At 44.0% G+C, this 15,333-nt stretch overlaps 1 protein-coding gene across 1 annotated transcript in view; it reads left to right on the top strand.

The window, feature by feature from the left end:
• Positions 1–3,596, top strand: part of BLTP3B (bridge-like lipid transfer protein family member 3B) — an 89,661-nt gene extending 86,065 nt beyond the window's left edge. The window contains exon 21 of the mRNA XM_066590486.1: positions 2,810–3,596. Within this exon, the coding sequence (XP_066446583.1) occupies positions 2,810–2,932 (123 nt within the window). The 3' untranslated portion in view covers positions 2,933–3,596. The remainder of the gene's footprint in view (positions 1–2,809) is intronic.
• Positions 3,597–15,333: the final 11,737 nt, after the last annotated feature.

Genomic DNA, 15,333 nt, shown 5'->3' with positions numbered 1-15,333 from the left:
AAATGATGATTTCCATAAAAAAAAAAACCTACTTTTTCTGCTCCATGAACTCTCTGTCCAAGTTAATTATCACTTATGTCTTTGAAGTGCGCAGTGTAATCAGAAGATCTGATTGGGGGCCCGGTCCACCTCTTATGTCTCGGAGGAGATTGACGCGCTTTATGGCGAGTTCTAGATTAATAAGTAGCTGGTGCTGAAATATTTATTGGTCTTTGTGATGGCGGCTGTTATCTTTCAGAAGCGTTTTTAGAATCCTCGTGCACCGTAGCGTTAAAGCTCACTTTTCAGCGTAATTATCACATTTTACATCTTTTCAGATGCAATCAGCATTGTCTGTCTTTGTATTGGTTGCTTAATTCGTATCCAAATTTTGGCAAATCGCTGTTACTTTATATCATAAATGACACAGTTTTGTAGTAGACTGTCTGCATCAATTCCTTGCTGTATTCAATATCTCTGTTTGCAGTCATTGAATGGAAATTCTTAGGTCGTACTTTAGAAAAATGCAGTCAGTCATGTGATATAATGGGTGGTTTGTGATGAAAGATATGCTATTAGCCTCTTCCTACCCTATGACATACATGTATGTCCTGATAGAGAAGGGGTTAATATGAAATGCTGTACATGGATGACTTTTAGCAATGTTGATCGCAGCATGTAAGTGGTTAACCGAGAGAATGAGCTCCTGCTATTAGGTCATTGGCCCTTTGCCATTTAATCGCAGAGGGCTGATAGGCTGCCATGCCAATTGGATGCCGTACAATGGCTTCCAGATCTGCCATGGCATGTGGTAGCCAAGACCAGAGATGATACACTGCAGAATAGAAGTGCTGCAGTGTATTATCTGATTGATCATAGGCATAGTTCAAGTCCGCTACAGGAACATAAAAAAAGCTTACAAATAAGACAAAAATCCCCCCCCCCCCCAATTCAAAACCCTTTTGTGCGCTTTTCCGTCTTGAAAAAAAAATATATGTTTGGTATTGCTGCATCTGTGATGACCCAGGTTTATCTCGCTTGGCAAATGTTATTTAAAAAAGGGAAACGGCAAAACTGAATCGAAATGCTTTCTTTTTAATTTTTTTGGTTCATTTCACCTTCCAAAAAACAAAAAATGCAACAAAGTGATTTAGTAACATATATAAGGCTGAATAGACACATGTCCATCCAGTTCAGCCTATTACACCCCCCAATGTTGATCCAGAGGAAGGCAGAAAAAAAACGAGGTAGAAGCCAATTTTTTCACATTTTAGAGGAAAGAATTTCCTTCCTGACTCCATTCTGGCAATCGGAATAATCCCCGGATCACCGACCTTTCTGAAGTAATCAGTGACTATAACATGTAATATTGTATCGCCCAAGGAAGGCGTCCAGGCCCCTCTTGTACTCTTTTATCGAGTTCGCCATCACCGCATCCTCAGGCAAAGAGTTCCATAGTCTCACTGCTCTTACAGTAAAGAACCCCCTTCTATGTTGGTGTAGAAACATTCTTTCCTCTAGATGTACAGGGCGCCCCCTTGTTACAGCCACAGTCCTGGGTATAGGTAGATGATGGGAGAGATCTCTGTATTGTCCCCTGATATATTTATACATGATTATTAGGTCGCCCCTCAGCCGTCTTTTTTGTAAGCTAAATAACCTCTCTGGGTATTGTAGTCCGCCCATTCCATTTATTACTTTAGTTGCCTGCCTTTGTACACGCTCAAGCTCTTATATGTCCTTCTTGAGTACCGCTGCCCAAAACTGTCCACAATATTCCATGTGTGGTCTGACCAGTGACTTTTAAAGAGGAATAACAATGTTCTCATCATGAGCCCCTAGACCTCTTTTGTTGCTCCCCCCCATGATCCTATTTGCCTCGTGAGCAGCTGTCTGACACTGGTTGCTCCAGGTAAGTTTACAGCTAAAGTGTTGTTTTGATTATAGGTAATTTTTGGATGGGGTGAAAACTGATAGATTGGCTAGGGTCCAAACCCTGAGAGCCTTACTGATCCCAAGAATGGGGACTCATGTTCCCTGTATTTCACAATTTAAGATGCATTATCCCATTTCTGTAGTTCAGTGGGGAATGGAGCTGCTGGTCGCACATTCGCAGAGGCTCCATTCCACTCAATAGAACACAGACACATTGCGTTGCTTGGCTATCTCTCTCCTCCCCATAGAAAAAAATGGAGCCGCACTTTTTAGTATCCTTTTATTGCCTATTTTCACTTTTGCTTTCAGTCCCTTAAGGGGACTTGAACTTGGAATTGTTTGATCACTTATTTCATATACAGTAGTGCAGTATATGTTATTTCACCTGGCATCGTATTGGCACGTCTTAACAGGCAGAAATATATGGCAGCCTTGGGGGTCTTCAGTAAGACCTTGATGACCCTTCACGATCCTATTGCAGGTGGAGGAATTGAATGCCACTCTTAGAATTGATAGCAGCATGTAAAGGATTAAGAGCCGCACCCAGGATGTACATATGTGTACCTGGGGCATGTAGAGGGTTAGAAAAATTTAAAAGCAGACAGAGCCAAGCTGAGCGTAACAGAAAATCTTGTTGAAATCAACAGGAAGTAAAGCTGAGACATTTTTTTTCCATTTGGCTGCCCCCCCCTGGCGGAACAGAAAACAACAACGCTGATGTGAATGAGCCCCAGCATTGGTGGCAAACGTGGATTTTCCTACATTGTTTTTTTTTTTCCTCTTTAGGCAAAAGTCAGGAGAGAATCTATATTCAGCCGTCCATTCTGTAAATCATAAACTATTATGCATAAAATTTTGGTAATTTTGTATTTCTCTTCTTTTTTTTTTTCTGCAGCTTCTTGACGAAAATGAATGTCTGAAGCAGGAATTGGCCAAAACCAAGACTGCTCTTGCCGACGCCCACATGCAAAGGGACAGCTTGCTTCATCAGATTAAGAGGCTAACACTGGACAAATAGCACTGGCTCTTGGATTTTGTACTGGACTATAACCCGTTGGACACATTTAGTAGCATTTCTGACTACGGCTAGATTACGTTAATTGGAAAGTCAGCAAGACAATTTTTTTTTTTTTTTTTCGTTGGCGGACATGAAAACGAAGTATAAAGACTCAGTGTTTTACACGACCATCCTTACAGTGCATTCATTCAGCTCCGTTGTCTTAAAGGGGTCATCCAGAATTAGAAAAAAGGGTCTACCTTCTAGAAACGGTGCCGCTCCTGTTCATCTGGTGGTTCTGTTATTACAGCTCAGTTCTGTTGACTTGAATGGGGAAGAGCTGCACTACTAAACTCAACCCATGGACAAGAGGGGGGCTGTTTTTGGAAAAAGGGGGAAAAAAAAACTTTTTTTTTTTTTTTTCTCCCCTCCTAATCCCAACCAAACCCTCGTAGCTGTCTATTAAACTTTAAAGGCGAAGCTCTGCCTTTTTTTTTTTTTTTTTTTTTTTTTTTCCCGTAGTATTAACAGGAAAATGTTTTGGGAAATTGTTTAATTATTTAAGGAAAGTAACACTGAGTAATGTTAATTATCTTTAGGCAGAATTGATTTTAATATTGTTTCGAGGATTATTTTAAAATTTTTATTTGCACTATCAATAAATAATTTGATGCAGCTGCATTGATTTCTTTGTAGTGGTGATTTATTTTAGGGCATGGCTTACTCAAGGGAGGAAACTTTTAAATCTTATTCATATGGAAAAAGGTCTGAGAATACCAGAAGGAGGTCTACATATGCTTTCTAAATTACAGCCAGGCCTTCGATTGCACTGAACACGACAAGCTGTGGCCATGCCTAACACAAATGGGAGTCCCAGGACATCGGGGGCAACTTATACAGTTATATGCGAGCCAAGAGGCTACAGTCAGGACCTCTAAACGGTAGCACAGAATGGTTCAGAATCAGGAAAGGTATACGCCAAAGGTGTAATATGAAGCTCCTGGGCCCCAATGCAAAACCTGTAACAGGGCCCCCAACTATAATGCTTTATTCATAGTACTGGGCTCCCTATATGGAGAAGAGAGGCCTTACGGGCTCCCTAAGGCCTCATGTAGCGGGTCCCTCCTGCCCCGCGGACATGAGGGCTGAAAATAAGAATAAACTTACCCGCAGCGGACTGTGCAGATCTTCTCTTCTTTGCGGCCGGATCTTCTTTCTTTGGCCTGGCGCATGCGCGCGGCACGCCGCCGGCCGTGAAGAAGAGAAGATCTGCACGGTCCGCTGCGGGTAAGTTTATTCTTATTTTAGGTCTCCTGTGGATCCGGACGGCTTCCATAGGCTTCAATAGAAGCCTGCGGGAGCCGTCCCCGCTGGAGACCCGCACCTAAATGGAGCATGTCCATTTTTTGTCATGCTCCATATTTTTTTAAATTCACTTTTATTGACCATCCGTGGGTATTTATCTACCCGCAGGTGGTCAATGCATCCCTATGGGGTGCGGATCCACGTGCGGGCGAAGAGTTAAAATCCGCTGTGGATTTTAATTCTTCTTTTCCCTGTGGACATGAAGCCTAAAGCTCCTGGGCCCGGGTGCAACAGCATCCCCTATAGTTACGGCAGTGGTGTACTCCAAGGGTGCATCTTATTTCCTGCATTGTTCAACCTGTATACAGAGGCGATCTTGAGTCCAACGTTCAAGATTGGTATGAGAAACACCCAGAATTTCAGATATGCAGATGATACAACCTTGCTGACAGAAAGCCAGAAAGATCTTGAACCGTTAATAAAAGTTAAAGGAGGAAGTGAAAAGGTTGGTCTATACTCAATTATCTAAAAAACTAAGATCATGACAACGGCTGGGAACGGAACAGGAAAAATCTGAATCAACAATGAAGAAATCAAAGCAGTTCAAGACTTTCACCTTCCTTGGGTCGAAAATCGACCGCAATGAAGAATTGGGACCCGAAATAAAACTAGGAATTGCGCTAGGTTGGAGCGCAAAGTTAAGAATTGATAAGATCTGGAAAAACAAAAACCTCAAAATGCAATGAAATGCCAGATGGTCAATGAAATCAATGAAATCCTCTTCCCAATCACAACTTGCCACTGCGAAACTTGGACACTGAAGAAAACGGACCAGAGGAAGATTGATGCCTTTGAACTTTAGTATTGAAAGAAACTCCTATGACTTCCTTCTACCGCCAAGATCACGAACAAAACTGTCCAAACCGCATCAAACCAAGGTTTATGATGGACAGCAAAATTATGAAGCAGCCTTTCATACTTTGGCCACCTAATGCAAGCTAATTCATTGCTTGGAGTGGTCAGCGGCAAAATAAGACCTGGCCACAAAAGAATGTTGCCGACATGCAAACGATCAAAGGAGTCCAAAACGGAACAGCCTGGAGAAGGCTGATCCATAAAGTGTCCGAGAGTCGGTCCCGACAAAACGGATATAGATAGATAGATTCATATGTTTAAAGAAGGCTATGCAGGATTAGAAAAACATGGTGGTTTTCTTCCAACAACAGCACCACCCCTGTCCACAGATTGTGACTGGTATTGCAGCTCAGCGCCCTTGAAGTGAATGTGGATGAGCTGCAAATGCCAGACACAAGCTATGGTCAGATATGCCATTCTTGGTATGCTCGGCATCATTGTACAAGAAAACCCCACAAGCTTGGCAGTGTATAAAATGTCCTGGCTAGTCTAGCACCGATATTGAAAGTTGCTCACCTCACTTAATTTTCCCATTTCTAATGTCTTTTTTCCCCAATACAATAACAAGTCAGGTTGAGGTTGGAGAATGATGAATTCATACTTTTATATATTCTTAAAGAAGTCCACACAAAGTTGTTCTTTTGGGATGGATGGATAGAATATTACAACACATACAGACAACTTGTGTGTAAGTATTATGTAATTACACGCTCTGCCTCACACTCGCTCATCATCACCATAGTAGCTACAGGATGGGCTACAGAAAAGTAGGGCAGCAGGCAAATAGACCTCCACGTTGGTGTTCCCAGAGTATTTAAAGTATTCAAAATGGCAGACGCCTTTATATCTTTCCATTAGAACTATTTCTAATTCCACGGAATAATTTTTCTGAGTATGGACAAGTGATTACAATATCAGAGCAAAAGGAGAATTTATTACAGAAGACTGACCCCTGTTGTACCTCCTCTAGCTTGGATACAAGAGGTGATAGGGGCGGGCATGGAAGCTCTAGTACCCTGTTGAGCCGCCTCTAGCTTGGATACAAGATGTGATATGGGTGGGCATGGAGGCTCTAGTACCCTGTTGTACCGCCTCTAGCTTGGATACAAGATGTGATAATGGTGGGCATGGGGGCTCTAGTACCCTGTTGTACTGCCTCTAGCTTGGATACAAGATGTGATGTGGGTGGGCATGGAGGCTCTAGTACCCTGTTGCATCGCCTCTAGCTTGGATACAAGATGTGATATGGGTGGGCATGGAGGCTCTAGTACCTGTTGTACCGCCTCTAGCTTGGTCGATACAAGTGTGATACGGGTGGGCATGGAGACTCTAGTACCCTGTTGTACTGCCTCTAGCTTGAATACAAGATGTGATAATGGCGGGCATGGAGGCTCTAGTACCCTGTTGAGCCATCTCTAACTTGGATACAAGATGTGATACGGGTGGGTATGGAGGTATACAGGTTCCGCATTGTATTTTGCGGCATATCGGTCCACATTTGCTGTAACATTTGTGCAAACTCGCAGGCTGTTGAAGTTGGTGTCCCAGATGGTCCCATACACGTTGTTTTGGTGATTAAATATGCTGATCGGGCAGCCACAGAAGTGTGACAATGTTGAGGGGGCTTCCTGTGACCCCTTGTGTGTGCGGCTGAGCATTATCATGCTGCCTCTGGGAAACCGCCATGAGAGGAACACATGTGGCTGCAGGATGTCCTGAACATTTCACTGAGCTGTCAATGTCCCTTGTACCACTACTAGGGGTGACCAACTGCTGTACACTATGGCCCCCAGACCATAACACGAGCAGGGGAAGCAGTGTGCCGCTCCACAGCAAAGGCAGGATTGAGATGCTCACCCTGAGGTCACCGGACACCAACACGGCTATCGTCAGTGCCCAAACTAAACCTGGATTCGAGGCTGAAGACAACCCAGTTCCATTCTGTATCATCCTGTTTCATCATTTACGACAGCACTGCAAATGGAGGCGACAATCGGTGGGTGGCAAAGGCAGTACATGTAATGGGCACCGTAAGACCAAATGTCCTTCAGCCAAGTGCCTGGAAGTGCCTCCTGTAAGGAATGTGCCACCTGTATCTGGATGCCATACGATGAAACAGTTGTAACGTCTTGTGCTTGTCAGACGATTCTGTATACTGGTGGTGTGTTGAGGGTGTCCTGAACCCCGTCACCTTGTGTTCCTGCCCTTATGCATCCACTGGTCCAAACACTTCAAACAGTCTGGTCTGAACCACCCAGGGGGCAGCCATTTATTGCTATAACCATTCAGATTTGCGCATTGTAATAATGCGGCCCCTCTCAAACTCTCTTTAACTGGATTAAATATCTTGGCTTGCATCATAGAGGCGTCTAGTGGTCAACAAGCTCTACACAATCGGAAGAAGAGGTCACTACACACAAGGAGCCTCAGAGAGCCCTTGATAGGCCAAGGGGGAAACCACTTGTAGGGCCTCCGGTGACCAGACCGTCCATCTAATCACACCACAACTCTAAGCATTTGTATATTTGCCTGAGATGTAACTTCATGCAGCAAACCTTTCAGGTGCTTGACTTTTTTTAACATTTTTTTTACAAAAGTGTGTATGTATATATAGTACTGGTGCAAAAGTTTAAGGCAGAGGTGGAAAAAATGCTACAAAGTCAGAATGCCTTTTAAAAAATTGTGTTTTATAGTTTTTTTTGTTTCCTCGGCTGAGGGCTCGCTCCTCGGACGCTGCAGAGTCCTTCCTACTCTTCACTTAAGGACTCTTTTGCAGACATATTTACATTTACATAGCTGTTACTATCTAGAGATCTGCGGAAGCCAGCCTACAGCATTCTGTTTTTTCATACAGCAGGTAAGTGCTGCTAGTTATACTGAAGTCAAAAAGGGCGAAACTTTACAAATTGGATCTAGCTGCGAAATACTGTATATTACGCATATAATTGGGTGCTTCTCTTTAAATACTCTCCATACAGTGGAAACTGTCTACATGATGTTATTACGTAGCAGAGGGGTTGTCAAATTGTTTGTCATTTTCTTAAGTGACCGGTAGACTGCAAAAACTTGCTGCCCGCATAATGGGAAATATTTATTTAGACCAGCAGTTTTTGTTTTGATTTTTGTTTTTGTTAAAGGGGTTACTCAGATCCCAAGTTTTTTTTTTTTTTTTTTTGAAAACTTGCTCAGGAAACGCCCCAAAATTTAGATCTCCTCCCATTCACATTCCACAGAGTCCTGGCCCCTGCTGCTCTCCACTTCCTTTCGCAGGCACGATGGCATCCCAACAATAGAGAGTGTGACCCTGCAGCTAATCATTGTAGTCACATGTCCCTGTGCCCCTGGGATATCATTGCTGAGAGACCAGGCATTGATAGAATGGGAGTGGTGGTGGATCAGGTGAGGATTTTTTTTTTTTAAAGCAATCTTCAAATGTTTTTCTAGTTAACCCCATTAAGGAGAGATGGGCATCTGTGGTGGGCAGTCTGAATGCAAGGGGAACAAAAATGTGCCTATAATGTAGCATGCCTATCAGAAAAGTCTGGTATTGGACTAGGGCATCAGGAGAACCTTCCCTAACCGGCCTCGATGTACCAATTCAAAGTCTTAATTTTAGACTATTCTGAAGCTTTTAGTTGTTTATGCGCGAGAGGTAAATAGTAATCCCGCCTTTTGTATGTAACAGCATGGCTGCCTGCACCTCCGCAGCTAAGTATGTTACACAAAATTAGTGGGGACCAATGAAGGGGTTATAAATAGACTGACCCGAGACCACCTCCGGCTTCTGATAATAAAACCTCCGCCTTTTCCTTACTCGCAGTTTAATTTGCTTTGTTCTTGGACTTGGAAAATTCTCACACAGAATAGTTTGTGATGAAGCTGCTAACTATAGTCTATAAAAGCAGGAAATTCCGTTATAGCGCACATCTGAATATCACAATAAGGCTTTTTAACATGCAGCTTTTATCATAAAGGCATCGACAAACTTCTCAAAGTGCAAGTTCACTTTTTAACCCCAGTTTAAAGCTTAATTAGCGATTAAATCTACATAATTTTTTTTATGTCTCTGAGCTCAACACATCCATCATTCCCTGCTTGTTCAATGCCTGTGTAGGACCTGCTCACGCCTACTCCTCAACCATTCAATATGCAAATTAGTGCTGAAATATTAAGGCCTCCACAGCGGCACCTGTGATTTGACTCTTTAAACATGCCATACAATAGGACTGGGGACCAGAATACTCAGTTACAATGTTTGAATCTCAAATTGTAGGATGCTCCTAAAATGACACAGCCCTTCCATTTTTATTTAAATTTGCATGACCTCCGCACCCTGGGTCACGGGACAGTCCTTCGGAAAATGAGACTGTTGATGGATATCGCTCAGGAGACTTCAGTTCTGTACAATATAGTTATTACATTGAGTTCTATATGGTCATCTCATATAGAAACATGCATTCATCCCAGAATGCAATGTAGCAAAGGACTGTGGACTGATTTTGGCAGTGAGTAGTCTGAAAACAGATCATTTTCCTCTCCTCCCTTCTCTTACTTTACTCCATTTCTTTCCTCTCTCCCCTCTGTCTCCTCTCCTCTCCTGGTTGGCCATCAAGACCCACTAGTGACTATCTCTATACCCCCTATACCTACACTTCAGCCAGAGACAAGACCTTAACCTTATTGAGATCCTGTTGCATAACCTGCCTAGGGTTGTGCAGACAAGGCATCCCAGAAATATTGATGAACTAGAGCACGTTTGTAGGGAGGAATAGTCCAAACTATTTCCTTAACGTGTAAATATTATTTGCAGCTACAGGAAAGATTTGGAGAAGGTGATTGCTGCTAAAGAGGGATGTGCAAGTTATGAAATTCAAGGGTTCATCTAGTTTTTCTCCCTGGACTGTGGTGGTTGATTCAATGCATTCAGTAAAATACATGAATGGTACAATATCGCACTCACCATCCATATGAAAGACCCGTGGATGTGAGGCACTTAGATTGTTTGTCTAGAATTGTAACTTGGAGAACAATGATACCATATTGTATTAATAATCAAATAAATGCAGGTGAAAACCGTTTTTATGTATTCTGCCATTAAAAAAAATGTGTACGCTTTGCCCCCCCAAAATTGCGCCCCTAGTAGGAGTTGCCGTCTTGCTGCAAAACCTTGCATGTAACTACATCTCAGACAGATATACAAATGATTAGAGTTGTGGTGATTAGATGAACGGTCACCTGAGGCCCTAAAACTGGTTCCCCCTTGGCCTATAAAAGGCTCTCTGAGGCTCCTTGTGTGTAGTGACCTCCTCTTCCGCTTGTGTAGAGCTTGTTGACCACTAGATACCTCTATGATGCAGAGAATTGATTTCACCCCGTTACCAGAGTGTAAGAGGGGCGCATTACTGGGATGTAAGAAGCTGGATGGTCGTATCAATGAATTGGCCGCCTCCTGGGCGGCTCTGACCAGACTGTTAGAAGGTGTTGGGACCAGTGGATGCGGGAGGGCACACGAGGCAACCGGGCTCGGGACCCCCGACAGACCACCAGTAGAGAGGAGCGTCTGACCAGACTGGAAGGAGGTGTTGGGACCAGTAGACGAGTGAGGGCACACAAGGTGACCAGGCTCAGGACACCCCCTACAGACCACCAGTAGAGAGGAGCGTCTGACCAGACTGGAAGGAGGTGTTGGGACCAGTGAGGGCACACAGGGTGACCGGGCTCAGGCTGTCCTTGACAGACCACCAGTAGTGAGGAATATCTGATTATTTTTTTCACGCTGTTGATAGGCAATGATGTGAAATCCGTGACCTTTCCGCAATGTCAGTTGCGGAAGGGCCATGTGTCGGACGGCTTCCACTGACTTCACTGGAAGCCGTCTGTGTGAAATCCGCACCAAAATAGAGCATGCTGCAGTTTTTCCTCCGCTCGTGCAAATTGCAATTGATTTCCGCGAGTGTGCAGGAAGAAGCACTTTTACATAGCATTCTCAGAACGGTATTTGTTGCGGTTGCCGATTGCGGATTCTGCAGCAAATATCCGCTCGTGTGCTGCCGGCCTAAGTAATGTATGTACACAGTGACTCCAGCAGCAGAATAGTGAATGCAGCTCTGGAGTATAATACAAGATGTAACTTAGGATCAGTACAGGATAAGTAATGTATGTACACAGTGACTCCAGCAGCAGAATAGTGAATGCAGCTCTGGAGTATAATACAAGATGTAACTTAGGATCAGTACAGGATAAGTAATGTATGTACACAGTGACTCCAGCAGCAGAATAGTGAATGCAGCTCTGGAGTATAATACAAGATGTAACTCAGGAGCAGTACAGGATAAGTAATGTATGTACACAGTTACTCCACCAGCAGAATAGTGAGTGCAGCTCTGGAGTATAATACAGGCTGTAACTCAGGATCAGTACAGGATAAGTAATGTATGTATACAGTGACTCCACCACCAGAATAGTGAGTACAACTCTGGAGTATAATACAGGATGTAACTCAGGATCAGTACAGGATAAGTAATGTATGTACACAGTGACTCCACCTGCAGAATAGTGAGTGCAGCTCTGGAGTATAATACAAGATGTAACTTAGGATCAGTACAGGATAAGTGATGTATGTACACAGTGACTCCACCAGCAGAATAGTGAGTGCAGCTCTGGGGCATAATACAGGATAAGTAATGTATGTACACAGTGACTTCCCCAGCAGAACAGTGAGTGCAGCTCTGGAGTATAATACAGGATGTAACTCAGGATCAGTACAGGATAAGTAATCTATGTACACAGTGACTCCACCAGCAGAATAGTGAGAGCAGCCCTGGGGTATAATACAGGATGTAACTCAGGATCAGTACAGGATAAGTAATGTATGTACACAGTGACTCCACCAGCAGAATAGTGAGTGCAGCTCTGTTGTATAATACAGGATGTAAATCAGGATCAGTACAGGATAAGTAATGTATGTACACAGTGACTCCACCAGCAGAATAGTGAGTGCAGCTCTGGAGTATAATACAGAATGTAACCCAGGATCAGTACAGGATAAGTAATGTATGTACACAGTGACTCCACCAGCAGAATAGTGAGTACAACTCTGGAGTATAATGCAGGATGTAACTCAGGATCAGTACATGATAAGTAATATATGTACACAGTGACTCCAGCACCAGAATAGTGAGTACAGCTCTGGAGTATAATACAGGATGTAACTCAGGATCAGTACAGGATAAGTAATGTATGTACACAGTGACTCCACCAGCAGAATAGTGAGTGCAGCTCTGGAGTATAATACAGGATGTAACTCAGGATCAGTACATGATAAGTAATATATGTACACAGTGACTCCACCAGCAGAATAGTGAGTGCAGCTCTGGAGTATAATACAGGATGTAACTCAGGATCAGTACAGGATAAGTAATATATGTACACAGTGACTCCACCAGCAGAATAGTGAGTGCAGCTCTGCAGTATAATACAGGATGTAACTCAGGATCAGTACAGGATAAGTAATATATGTACACAGTGACTCCACCAACAGAATAGTGAGTGCAGCTCTGCAGTATAATACAGGATGTAACTCAGGATCAGTACAGGATAAGTAATATATGTACACAGTGACTCCACCAGCAGAATAGTGAGTGCAGCTTTTCAGTACAATACAGGATGTAATCGGGAGATCATTACAATCAGTAATGTAATATATGTACACCGCACGAGGCCCCAGTACAACCTCCATCCTATTGCCCAGTAAAATATGGAGCCCCGTGTCCACACCCCCCCCTCCCCACTACTCCCTGCAGCCAGCCCTAATACAACCGCCCATCTTTCTTTTGCCTAAGCTTGGAAAAGCTTCCTGCTGCCAGATTAACTGAGTGGAACCAGGATTTGGGATCTATTCTTGGCTGTGAGCCAGTCACATAAGACGAATCCACGCATCTTAATGGGCAACCTGGCAACCACATGCTTCACCATTGATGCGGACTATCATAGGGCAGTTTTTGCACCCCTATGCCCCGGGCCACAGACAAGGAAAATGCACCCCAACACAACACTTGAGGCACAGTCTGGCAGCATGCCACTGTAACATAGTAAAAATATAAAATAGTGCACCCTACAAGAGACACTAAACAAACGGTGGTAAATTATGCCCCCCTGTGTCAGTCACCGTACCGGCCGTAATATTGGTGTTTTTTTTTTTCTGTCTTCGTTTGCAACTATATTAGCGCAGGTGATCAATCTTCTTGGCAAATTCCCTTTTCGTCCTTCCTGTAGCTAAATCGGCTCTTATAACACTTTCATTGACTCTCCTCCCTAATGCAGTATAGATGTGTAATGGGGAGACGGCCATTATTCGTCCGCAGGAGCCGGCTGCTTTTTTTTCCGCTTTATAGATTTATTTTTAAATCTACATTTTAACAAGCCACCAGACTTCCAGCTCTGCTGATGTGTCTGCAACTGCGAATTTCTGCAAACCATGAAGGTCACTGTAAATTATACTATGCCAGTCTGGGCAAGGTGCATTAAACCACATTTTATCTCCACCGTATATTTTCCTTTATAGTTGCAAATGGCAAATAGCTTCGTCTTTTTTGATCTCCCGGGAAATAACTTCTACGTGTAGAAGGAGATATATTAGGTAAACAGATAAAGAAACTCAATTTTCTGTCTTATCATAATAAACCAAGGCTTGCAGTCACACGAATATCGGCCACTCCTATGGACGGATTACTGTTACTGACTGCTTATGCAGAGTTTATTGAGCTGCCAGTTGGGAAAACTGGATTTAAAGGTTTTTTTCTGCTTTGGACAATCCCTATTTTTTAGAAGGGTCGCTTGACAAAAAGTTAATCTCAAGTTTTCCACCCGCTAAGACCTCCAGTGATAAGTTCTTATCTGTGGGTAAATCTAGTAATAAGTGTTCAATTTTTCTGCAGTGCCACCACAGGGGAAACTAAGCATTACACAGTGCTCATTCATAATAATGAGTCTTCTTTATAATGCAGGACAGGACGGGTCCTCCAGAGTTAGAGACTCTCTTTGTAACTGTTCTCCACTCCTAAAGAAAGGATCCTCTCTATTAACTCAGAAATCCCCAACAAAGTGCATGAATGTAGGTTTTCTAAACTAGCCAACAGCTTAAAACAATGGCCCAGATTTATTAAAGGGGTTATCCAAGATTTAAAGTTACGCCCTATCCAAAAGATAGGGGGTTGTTTCCCCCATACGGATGGAGTGGTGGTAGAGCATGCGCACTGTCACTCTATTCATCTGTATGGAACTTGAGGTTAAAGGGGTTGTCCCGCGAAAGCAAGTGGGGGTATACACTTCTGTATGGCCATATTAATGCACTTTGTAATATACATCGTGCATTAAATATGAGCCATACAGAAGTTATTCACTTACCTGCTCCGTTGCTAGCGTCCCCGTCTCCATGGTGCCGTCTAATTTCAGCGTCTAATCTCCCGATTAGACGCGCTTGCGCAGTCCGGTCTTCTCCCTTCTGAATGGGGCCGCTCGTGCCGGAGAGCTGCTCCTCGTAGCTCCGCCCCGTCACGTGTGCCGATTCCAGCCAATCAGGAGGCTGGAATCGGCAATGGAACGCACAGAGCCCACGGTGCACCATGGGAGAAGACCTGCGGTCCACCGTGGGTGAAGATCCCGGCGGCCATCTTCGCAAGGTAAGTAAGAAGTCGCCGCAGCGCGGGGATTCGGGTAAGTACTATCCGTTTTTTTTTTTTTACCCCTGCATCGGGTTTGTCTCACGCCGAACGGGGGGCCTATTGAAAAAAAAACAAACCCGTTTTGGCGCGGGACAACCCCTTTAATTGGTTAGGACAGGGGTGTCCGACCCGCGGCCCAGGATGGCTATGAATGCATCCCAAAGGGGAGGGGGGGGGGTCTATGCAAGCTATAACTGGAGGATGCGAGGCCGCAGGTAGTACCTCGCAGTGGCAGGCTGTGAGCTTCTACTAACGGACAGGCTCATATAGATGACGGGGCAGCGCTTGCAGCTCGGTGGCTGTCCGTCAGTCGCTTCGGGTCCAGCACGCGGCAGCGATTCTCCTTCCTGTTCTCCCAAGTTCTGACCACTCGTATCCAATATCGAGATGACGACGAAAGGCGGTGCTGTCATTTTGGCCAGCCAATGCTTTGTGTCCCTCCCCTGTTGTCAGAAACGGACCTGTGGTCGTGAACTGCAT

The sequence above is a fragment of the Eleutherodactylus coqui genome, chromosome 2 (assembly GCF_035609145.1).
Source record: "Eleutherodactylus coqui strain aEleCoq1 chromosome 2, aEleCoq1.hap1, whole genome shotgun sequence".
NCBI lineage: Eukaryota > Metazoa > Chordata > Amphibia > Anura > Eleutherodactylidae > Eleutherodactylus > Eleutherodactylus coqui.
The sequence above is the reverse complement of the archived record's forward strand: the minus strand, read 5'-3'. Positions and strand labels throughout refer to the sequence as shown.